This window comes from Parasteatoda tepidariorum, chromosome 2 (genome assembly GCF_982258835.1).
Source record: "Parasteatoda tepidariorum strain Cologne lab strain chromosome 2, Ptep-v5.0, whole genome shotgun sequence".
Classification (NCBI taxonomy): Eukaryota; Metazoa; Arthropoda; class Arachnida; order Araneae; family Theridiidae; genus Parasteatoda; species Parasteatoda tepidariorum.
The window spans coordinates 27,114,660-27,125,792 of record NC_141756.1 but is presented as its reverse complement, the minus strand read 5'-3'; the positions used below and the strand labels follow the sequence as shown (position 1 = coordinate 27,125,792).

The window sequence follows — 11,133 nt, the reverse complement described above, 5'->3', positions numbered from 1 at the left end:
ACCTCCTAGAAGAAAGAAATCCTCAGCATGAATCATTTTAATAATCCGACGTGATGAACATAAACTGGGCAGAGGATAAAAATTAAGAAAGATGTCATTAGATTCGGTCTACTAAAGGATCAAATTTCTTGTTTATGTTAACCCGTGCTGAGGCCCTCCGTTTTCTAGGAGGTATTGCTTTAGAACGGAAAACTAACTTAAATATTTTGGAAGTGAATAAACTTTTTTAAAATTACCCATTTGGCGACTTTTTTCTACCTTAAAGAAAATTATCAAAATCACTACCTTATTCTCAGTTTTTGAAAATTTTTATAAGCCCAGATAATGCAGCAATGCAGTAAATTTTTAAATATTAAAAAGAAAGACCACAAATGTTTTTCATTTCCAGAAAACTTCGTTTTACTGAATATTGACGTTTTTCACCATTTTCAGAATAAGCATAGAGAGCGCTAGAATGTTATTAGCAAAAATGCATCATTTCATATGTCTGATATTTTTTTCAAGGACATGCAAAGAAAGTACTATTTAACTCAAAACCATTTTTCAGTTTTTATTTAAGAGGAATTATCGTAATTTCTGAACATTGGTCAGGATCATTGTATGGGCAGCAATCTGGGAACTCCCCGGGGCCTTTCTTTGTGTAGCCACAGGTAATTGATCCAACACAACTGAAAAAGAAAAAAATATATATATGTATTTCCAAGTAATAGCATAGCATAACCTACTTTAGGATATTTTACTAAAAGAAATTGTTTTATATCAAAAAGTGAACATATGGAGCGCGTGCCACAAAGTGGCACACGACAGATACTTCAAAAGTGTACGAGAAATATATATATGTAATTGTATATAATACGAAAAAAACACAACTACTGCCAATTCGAAAATTTTACTAGCAGTAACATTTAACTTTTAGTTTAATTGATAAACTGAGTTTGAAATATGCTTACTAAATACATAAACTCAGATAAAACAACAAAATGAATTATTTCAGAAAGAACTAAACTAATACAATTCCAACCTGGCGAGCAGCCGACTTATAACAACACTTCTTTTTATGTTTATTTGTTGCTAAAAGTCGGTTTAACAGAAAATGCCATTTACTGGTTAAATTTAGTAGGAATAACAAAACTTGTGACGTAGGTTATAGTATATCCAATTACTTTTATTCGCTAACATATTTTGAAGACATTACTTCGCACGATCTGTCTGGTCCCACAGTGAAAGAATAAACTGTTCATTGTACATTAGGATTCGATGAATTTATTCTCAAAATGTGGGATCAGTGATATCCAATGAAATACGTATTTCGTAGGATCTCTCTGGTCCCACATTTCAAGAATAAACTCATCAAATCTCAATGCATAATAAATTCGTGATCGCAACGAACTATAGGGGGCGTTGTCGTATGAAACGAATTCCTGCGATTTCCATATGAACAGTCATTCAGTTGCTCTGGAGATGTCTTTAATATAACGTGTAGCATTGTAACGTTCCTTCTTTATTGTGGCTTATTAAATTTAAAAAAGAAAAAGTTTGATATTCTTTCTTATGCAAGCGAAAACAAAATGGTATCTCCTTTTTTAGAGAAGAAACATCCAAAACACATGGGAGAAATATTTGTGAATAATCAGAAAAAAATATGTATCTTCTTATTAGAGTTAAAACCAAATGCCTGAGAAATAGTTTTACTAAATTTAATGATATAACATGAAAGGCCTATTTAAACTTTGCATTCCATAGTTTTAAGAATTATATTACTTCAAACATTAAAATAAGCAAAAAGTATACATAAGCTCATAATTTTATATCATTTAACTTTGCAAAAAAAGTTTTTTGACAACAATTTTTATCAAAAAATTTTAATTCTCAATAAAATTATTATTTAGAAACTAAAAAACGAAAAATGGAGAATGCTAACGAAGCAAACAAAAAAAAACAGTTCTAAAAATTCCACTCATTAAAATAAAAAACTTTCATGTTTTTTTCTTAAATTCATAATCGAACTTAGAAAATCGTCCTATAAAAAATTATCATCAAATAAGAAAGAAGAATTATTTACAATTAAAATTTTTTATTATGAAAATTATTACACTTACCTGCTTTATAAATCCGGGGTAATTTCAAAATTATCTGTTCCTCGCTTGATTACTTTAAGATGACATACCGCACAATAAAATTTTTTAATTGCAAGATCTCGATATGAATTTCAAGTATGTAACTTAAAAACAGAACAGCAGAATTCTAGTTGAAATTTATCACTCTCAAAATTAAAAAATACTTACCAAGAAAAAGATAAAAATTTATTAATAATCTACATAAATGATAATATTTCAAGTAACTCGGATGATTCTTTATTGTTTTTTTCCTAAATTAAATACATAGATTCAGAAATATATACTATTCTATAACTATTACAGTTTTGCACATACTGAAATCACATTTATTATCTATGACAATTTAAAAATATCTAGCATTAACTACATAAGTATAAATTTCAACTAACTTTTTATTACAAAGGGTGACAGCTTTATAGTATTTTATCTGAAATTGACAATAAACTGAAACGTTTTTTAAAATAATATTTATTCGATTTCGATTAGAAAAAAGTTACCAACCAAAAAGCAAGAATGTAATTCTATAGCTCAAAATCAAAGTATTGTGATTTAAAAAAAATTTTTTTTGAAGAATTACTAAGTACTACCACTGGCAAACTAAGAAATAGAAATTAATGAATCACAGTCTTACCCTTTAGTTACCACTGTTAGATGAGGCACAGATATCTCTTTTTCATATTTTTCGGATGATCAAATTGCTAGCAAAAATACATTTTGGGATTTTTTTATTATCAAAAACTGTCTAATAGTTACTTAAAGAATTTGATTTGTACTAAAACATATCAATATAAATTTATCAATAATTGTTTTTGTAAATTAAATAAATTTCAGTGATGAATTACTTTTTCTTTTAGATCTAAATAACTGCAAATTTGAAAAATTAATGTTTGGAAGTGAGCCTTGTTTAGAAGATTTTACCTATAAAGCAGAAAAAGACACTAGTGTTTCATACTGTATTTCATAACCACAAATTATTAAAATGCTGAATATGATATTTTCCACTTATTTTTGCCTTAATTAATACAAAATATTGAAAAAGTATGAATTATTTTTAATACAATTTCTGCATCAAAGAGTAAACTATTACCTTAATATAAAAAGTTAACCACCTCTGGTTTATATTCAGTTCAAATCATTTTGCTTGCAATAAAATAAAAATTGTTCTTAATTATTATATACTCACCGATTTATATGTATATTAGCATTTCCATTGCTTTTGTAAGGAGCGTGGCAGAAAGCTTGCCTGCAATCATTGGGGCTGTTGGCATATCCACCTGCTTCGATTTTTCCAAACTCTTCAGTTATGCAGTGACCTGAAAGTCAAATCGTCTGTAAGCGAGTTCTTCCCGAGAATACAACTTATCAAATTATACTGTTACAAATTTGTAAATGATTATATAACTTTGTTCACATATTCTTTTTTATATGGCTAAATATCTCAAACGGACATTAAATCATTAGGTTAATCAAAAAAATTGCTTAAAAAATTGCGTCACTCTAACTTAATTTAGGAAGTAAATAACGTTTCATGATATATGAATATCCTCATGAAACTGAAGCATAAGAGATAATACTTGATTCATTGGCTTAAGCAAATATGCAGATGGAAATGAAAGTCGGTAAATTTCAAGCTCTCAAAAATATGCGCACATTCTCAAGACTTTCCAGACGTGAATGAAGAAAAAAAAATTACATGAAATATAAAATGTAAAATTACCAACAAAAAATTGGAAAAACAGGTGTGAGAAACAAAACTGAAAAAACAGGTAGGTTAAACTAACCAGTGAAGGAACACTTAAGCTTCGCTTTCCTTTTAAAAAATCATATTAATTTAAAAATTCGTAATTTTAGCTAAATGACAGTATCAACATATTTGTTACTAATTGCAAATTATGTAAAAAAATTGCAGAAAACTAACAAAATATTGTTTTAAAGTTTTTGAGGTTCAAATAACAAGTAGTAAGAAGACCAAGTGAAGGAACAGCTCTTACCAGTGAAGAAACACAAAATTTCCCAGTAAAGGAACACTTAATTTTGGCTATTTTTTAATGCTCTTTATGAATTTATAAGTCATACAAATATTTAAAAACAAGCCTATTCTTGAAATTATGACATATAAATACTTGGAAAATGTTAACTTTATTTTGTAATCATGAACTGAAAATTAAAGTGTCAACATATTAACACATACTGTTCATTCACTGTGAAATCTATGCCAGGAACATGCCTGTTCCCTCACTGGTTAAAAATTGTTTTTCGTATTTTTAACATACTTTTGATGCGGAACATCACTAAAGGTACAAGAGAATTAAAGTTTATCTTTTATTTTCATTAACTTAGAAAACAACCCAGTAAAGGAACACTTGTTCTTTCACTGGTTTTTCATCGTTTGGTGATCAGTGAATAAACACCCCCTTATCTCAGTACTTTATTATGCTATGATGCTTAAAAAAAATAAAACATAACTTCAATAACTATATTTTGAATTCTCTTTTTCACAGTGAGAAAAATAAAACTATTACATGCAATTAATTCCACTTCAAACATATAAATACAAACACTCGCCTTATAATTTTTTCAAAGAAACAAGGTGTTGCAGAGCTAATAACAAATTCAAAAAATTTTCCAGAGAAGTCTATTCGACCAGGTAATCCAAAACATTGCTAGATGACTTCCTATTGTTTGGCAGTAACCTATTGCTACCAATCAGTCTAAAGAAAAACTTTCAAATTCTTATTTTTAATCAATATATATGAAATGTTCCTTCACTGGGTAGCTTTCCTTAACTGGTTGGTTTACCCTAGTCGAGATTGAAGCAAAAATAAAATGAAAAACAGAACATGAAAAACCGTTCTGAACGAAATGAACGAATCAGGGTAAAATGCATTTCCACTCTCTAATATGAGGAACTAATGTCGTTAATAAAGGATTAAGCTTTTATATGAATGGAGCAAGATTCTGGGTCATCAAGATTAGCTGATGTGGCTGGTGGGGAAATAATTTTGGCATTGTCGACAGTTAATTTATGCCCAAGATTCCAACTATGTGTAGCAACTGAAGATTTATCGTATTGTTGATAAAGGACGTAACTATCGTGTTCCAATTTTTAAATCTAAATTTTAAAGCGTGTCTTCTTTGTCTGATGAACCAAGGTCACGCTGGCAAGGTATGGGACAACAATCACAGCTAATTCCAAAACTGATGGGATCTGTGAAAGACTTAAATTTAATTTTGCTTACGTGACTAAAAAAATGACTTTAAAACCAAAAATTGAAAGGATACTAGAAATTTTTTAACAAACTAAGGATAAAAACGATAAAGTAGCCAGTTCCCTTTAAAGATTCGAAGATGAGAGGCGTTCAGCAAAAGCTAAATCAGTTGATTACTGTTGCTTTTTGGTATTTTCAAATGTGAAAGTAAAACGTCTTTTGTTGAAAATTAAATTTCTATATTCGGATGTTAAAGTGCGTTAAAATTAACTAGTACTTCTGAATATTTCAGAAAATGACTTCAAGTTTAAAAATACCTGAAAATTTCGAAAAATACCCAAAAATTAAAACAAAAAATGTTCCAAAACCTGAAAGAAAGTGCTCTAAAAAACTAATTTAAAAAATGCTTCAAAAATTTTTTTTAAAAATGCGGAGAAAAAAAAACCAAATGTTATCAAAATCTGAGCCATAGTGATTAGTATTCTTTTGTTCAATATTGTTTAAGTACATCTATATATATATTAGTGTTGCTGTTATAACATACATACCATCTTCAAACTTGACTTGTTTAGCTTGCGTGAATGCTCGCTCACTAGCACTATATACTGAAGAAATTAATCCAAGAAAAAACAGAATCATCCATTTAAGAAACATTTCTGAAACCATACACTATAATTAGTGATTCAGAATTTCCAAATATTAATTGCAGCACTAATTTATAATTAATTTGTAATTAATTTAAGAAAGCTAAAATAAAAACAATAGAAGATGAAATTAAAAAACGAAGATGGAGCTGGCTCGGACATATCCTTAGAAGGCCCAAAGAAAAAATTACATCTGTTGCGCTTACATGGGCTCCTGATGGTAAAAGAACAAGAGGAAGACCCAGACTTACCATCCAGCGCATGTTTTTGGGCGAATTAAAAGAATGTGGAATATCTGCCTGGGAGGAAGCAAGATCTATTATTGCTAGAGACAGGAGGCGTTGGAGGGATATGCTAGAGGCCTTAAGTGCCCAAAGGCACGTAGAGGATAAGTAAGTAAGTAAGTATAATTAATTTACAATTGTTTTTTTAATTAATTTATAATTAATTTACAATTGTTTTTTAATTAATTTATAATTAATTTACAACTGTTTTTTAATTAATTTATAATTAATTTATAATTTATTTGTCATTAATTTATAATTATTTTATAATTTATTTGTCATTAATTTATAATTAATTTATAATTTATGAATTCACTGTGAGAATTAGTGAATCAGTGCTTCTCAAAAAAAAATTTAACAAACGAAAAAGCGGAAAAGTATTATACTATTTGGTGCTTTAAAATTTCAGGGAACAATTCATCGACAAAATTAATGTAATACAATTCTGAAATGAGCATATATTCAGTATTGCGCATTTATCTGCTTATACAGGGTGTCTCAGTTAAGCGTTTCAGAACTTCTAAGAGGGGTAGGGGGCATCCTGACGACTCGAAATCCTTTAGCAATGTGGGGTCGGAAATGCTTTCCTGAAGCAGTGACGTACACAGAAGCACCATAAAGAAAAGAGACCCGTAAGTGAAAAATGGCCTCCTCAGTCACCCGACCTATCATGTCTTGATTTCTGGAGTCATATGAAAACACTACTTTATGACACCCCTGTTGATAATGCTGGTTGCAAGAATCGCAGTAGCTGCCTGCGAGATATGCCTGGAGTATTGCAGAATGTTCGAATGTCCTTGAACCGGAGATGTGAGGTGTACATTGTAGCCGGTGGCAGAAACTTCGAACACTTACTTTGACCCATGTACCATATAATTTTTTCAATGTATTATTATAGCGATTTTTCACTTACGGGTCTCTTTTCTTTATGGTGCTTCTGTGTACGTCACTGCTTCAGGAAAGCATTTCCGACCCCACATTACTAAAGGATTTCGAGTCGTCAGGATGCCCCTTACCCCTCTTAGAAGTTCTGAAACACTTAACTGAGACACCCTGTAGATGTTAAAAAAATCCTAGTCTTCGCTTAATTTAAGCAAAGGAGTTTTTTAGCTGTAACCGAATCAGCTCTTGTCAGTTAAAACAAATTTAAAAGTAAGTTTTTAAAATTCTAAACCGGATCATTACATAGATATAAGTTCTTAATGGTAAAACATTTAAAAGCTTTTTAAGTTATTTTCTTCACAGAATTTTCATTCGAATGAATCAAATCCTTTTCATTTCATTTTCTTATTTTATTACACTCGTTGAACCCAATTTAGGGTTTTCGACTACCAATGATCACCTCCGCAGCTTTGTAATTTTGAACCCAATCCAGAAGACAAGAAAACTCGTTGGAAAATTCATATCGATCAACCATCGGTGAGATTCAAACGCGTTCATCGCATTGGAAGGCGAACACTCTATCATTGAACCACCTGTTGCTCATGCTGATTATATTATGAAATTTAAAAAACGAAATTGTTGAATTCCAAGAGTAACAGAAGGGAAATCACACAAGTATTTTATGTTACTTCAGAGTACGATGCTCAATTAATTAGCATAAAATAATTAAAGAGCTTCATAATTAAATTGCAATTTAATTAAAAGTACTTGTAACAGGAGGGCAAATAAAATCTCACATTTTTGACATCCGCTGTTTTTTATGCTAAATTCCTTGATTTGGACCATCCTAAACTTTACCAGTAGATTTTTTTAAATTATCACATTTCAAGGTAAAATAAATTATTATAAGACTTTTAAAATTCCTATCCCCTTTTTTACATCCGAATAATGCATCATAACAGAGAGGACATGGAATGTAACAAAGGGGACGTCTTACAAATTTGACAAGAAGTTAAAGGGGAATATCAGTGTAGAGCGTGACACTTTGGTTATTAAAAGTTGGAGTTGGCAGCACTGCTATGATTGAAAAACATGCTACATCTTTGTAGTTATATTTGAAAGTTTTTATTTTACCAGACCCTGTTTAAGTGCATTGTTTGTTTCTCTTACAGTTTCAGTTATTTGGGCAACAAAATTAACTACCCAATTTTTTTCCTTGAACTTTATACACTTGCAAAACTATCTATAGCAACATCAAAAGAATCCCATTGTTTTAAATGGTGTACATTAAATATGTCGGGTCCCAAAGTCCTCCAAGCTTCCAAATCAAATCTAGGTCCTCTTAAGGTACTCATCGAGGAGTTCCCTTGTCGTTTGGACTTCAAAATTACAAGGCTACGGAATTGAACACTGGTAGCCGCAAACTCAAGTTTCGGTCAGCTGTTCAACGATGGTTATAAAACTAAAAGTCAAATGAGCGATTGTCGCAAGTCGCTATATTTCGTAATTCTATGTAATTATTAGGCATACAACTGTGATTTTAATAGAAAATTCACATTATCGTCAATAACACATACACATCTCATATGGTGTTTTACCTACGCATGAAAGATGGATAGGTCCTAGTACAGCGTTGCCAATTTTTATGTTTGGATGTATCTGCTTTGATACTGCTTCCATCAAGGTGCAGATTTGACTTAGTGAACTTTTGAAAATTTTCTTTGACAATCATGCACTCTGCTCTACCAGAAGTCGGGTAAGAAAGTTTATCAGATGAGTAGAAATTTATTACAGGTTTTTGTTGTTTTGTTTCATCAGAAACTTTGTTATTAGGTTATTTCTTTTGTTTTGGTAGTAAGGTTACAGAGTATGCATAGAACAGTGCAACATTTTTTTGAAGATACAGGTAATGAACAGTTTGCTTTTTTTAAAAGGTTTCCCCAATGCCTAAGGAATAAAGAGAATATCCTTCCTGAATTTCTACAGTTTGTATCAGTGCCTTTTTATTTTTCCTTTGTCTTCCTTTTTCTCAATTTATCTATCTCCTGTTAAGGTTTTTTTTTTCAAAATACTTCTGTTGTCATAAATTTTCGTTTCATATTCTTTGTTATCTTCTTACAAATATCTTTTTTTTAACATTCCGGTTCTATATTCTCCTATTCTTTCAGCTGCTGTTTTCCCCATATTTATTACTCACTTTAAAAAACTTTTAACAATAAACTAAACACGCTATTAACTAAAACTGGAACAGCTTTGTATTAAAAGCGTGCTCTAATATAGGAGGAACTGGTTTAAACTAGTTGAATCGAGATGCATTAGCACTTGTTTACATTCCTAGGGTTTCTTTTTAATGGTCAACCTATCTATTTTGTATGACTGAGGGGACATTTAGTTTTATCCTCTCTGTTTCATACCCCTGTTATATGAGGAACTTTAAAATTTTTAATTTTTTTTCAAAAACATAACATGATTGTACTAATATACTTTATTGTAAAAACCAAATATTAAGTTAAAAAGTTTTTTTTGTAATGAATAAAATAAATTTGAAAGAATAATTGTAACAGAGGAGACAGTAAATATTTGAGATAATTTCGAACTTAAAAAATAGGAAGAAAAATTTTTGATGGTAATTAATCACTACACAATTAGACTCAGAAACAATTTATTTTGCAACATAAATCAAACTATATGTAAAATTCTAATATTTTTAATAACTTATTCTTCTTTAAAATATACAGTTTTTTTAGTAGAATAAGTCAAAATCATGAATGCTCTCTATTTATGATAAATTTTACTATAATCATGCATAACTCCAGAAGGAAAACTTTGAATTCACGAATTACAACAAATTTTCTTTAAAATGATACTAAATTCAAGGATATTGCTTAAAATTTAAAAATTCACTACTGGTTTCATTTAACATGGAATTCAACAATTAATAAAAAAATGCCAAATTTTAAACCTGAAATCTAAATTGGCGAATAAAAAAGGTCTCTTAAGGAGCAACAACAAATTATATTGGACAAATGCTGTTCTCAAGAAAGAAAATTTCTCTCATTAAGGACAGTTCAATATTAAAAGCTAATTTAATTTTAAAAAACTAAAGACAAAAGCAAACTTTTTACCTATTTTCGATGAAGTTTACAAACAGAGTTTTGCGCGAAGAATATAAAGATTATCCTCCAAACGCCACAAGTGCAAATAAGTTTTATCTTTTTCCCTATTTCTGCAGGATTTATATCTTCAACTAAAGCGTCGTAAAAATGTTTGTTCATAAAAAAAAATAGTCTGCACAAATAATACGAACTAATATGAAACCTCTTAGATCTGATCCATTTATCAAACAATTAAGTCCAATAAGAAATAACATAACACAGAGTGTAGACGCAATTGAAATGTTTCAAATAAAAATATAATTGAAATTTCTTCACTTATATTTTTATTAGTTCACTTTATTTCATATCATAATATCTTATATATCTCCAACTTTCATTGTAGAATCGAATCAAGTTTTCAGTTAAAGTTCAAATGTATAGTGTAATCAATTTAAAATTGTTAACAAAGAAATATCAGTTCACTATTATAATTTTCATTTGAGATCATTTGCAACTAGTTTTGAAACCTATATCTTTAGGATGGTTAAAAAAAACATAAATAGAAAACTATATGGTTTTTTTAAACCATTTACAACTAGCATAGTTCCAAAACAGTAAAAACAAAATTTAATTGGACATTGGAGATAGTTTAGCAGCATTATAGTGCTGCCATCTTTGAGTGAATCACAGTATCGTACTCAAATAGTTCAGGGTCACAAATTGAAGAGGACACTAGAAACTCTTCGTGAGTTGAAGGAAACGGGGATGATAATGTGGTGTGAGCGTTGAACTCAAACCTCCGTTCTGTCGGTTATGAGATGAACTGATTAGCCCTTTTCGCTATAATATGCACCCATTTCCACGAAACTAATTCCTTCATTAGGTGGGCCTAAGAGGTACGA

General features: G+C 29.9%; 1 protein-coding gene across 1 annotated transcript; it reads right to left on the bottom strand.

Moving 5' to 3' along the window:
• Window positions 1–524: 524 nt before the first annotated feature.
• Window positions 525–10,417, bottom strand: LOC139424807 (uncharacterized). The gene is made up of 4 exons (XM_071177309.2): window positions 10,262–10,417; window positions 5,875–5,982; window positions 3,301–3,430; window positions 525–668 (listed from the first exon to the last, which is right to left on the bottom strand). The coding sequence occupies exons 2-4, from the start codon at window positions 5,978–5,980 to the stop codon at window positions 551–553; spliced, it is 354 nt and encodes a 117-aa protein (XP_071033410.2). The 5' UTR covers window positions 5,981–5,982; window positions 10,262–10,417; the 3' UTR covers window positions 525–550.
• Between the last annotated feature and the right edge of the window lie 716 nt (window positions 10,418–11,133).

Excerpts from the sequence above, each read along its gene's own strand:
- LOC139424807 (XM_071177309.2), bottom strand. The coding sequence starts at position 5,980 with ATGTTTCTTAAATGGATGATTCTGTTTTTTCTTGGATTAATTTCTTCA. Across the intron at positions 3,431-5,874 it reads ACAAGTCAAGTTTGAAGATG|GTCACTGCATAACTGAAGAG; the intron begins GTATGTATGTTA and ends TTTGACTTTCAG. Across the intron at positions 669-3,300 it reads GCTAATATACATATAAATCG|TTGTGTTGGATCAATTACCT; the intron begins GTGAGTATATAA and ends TTTCTTTTTCAG.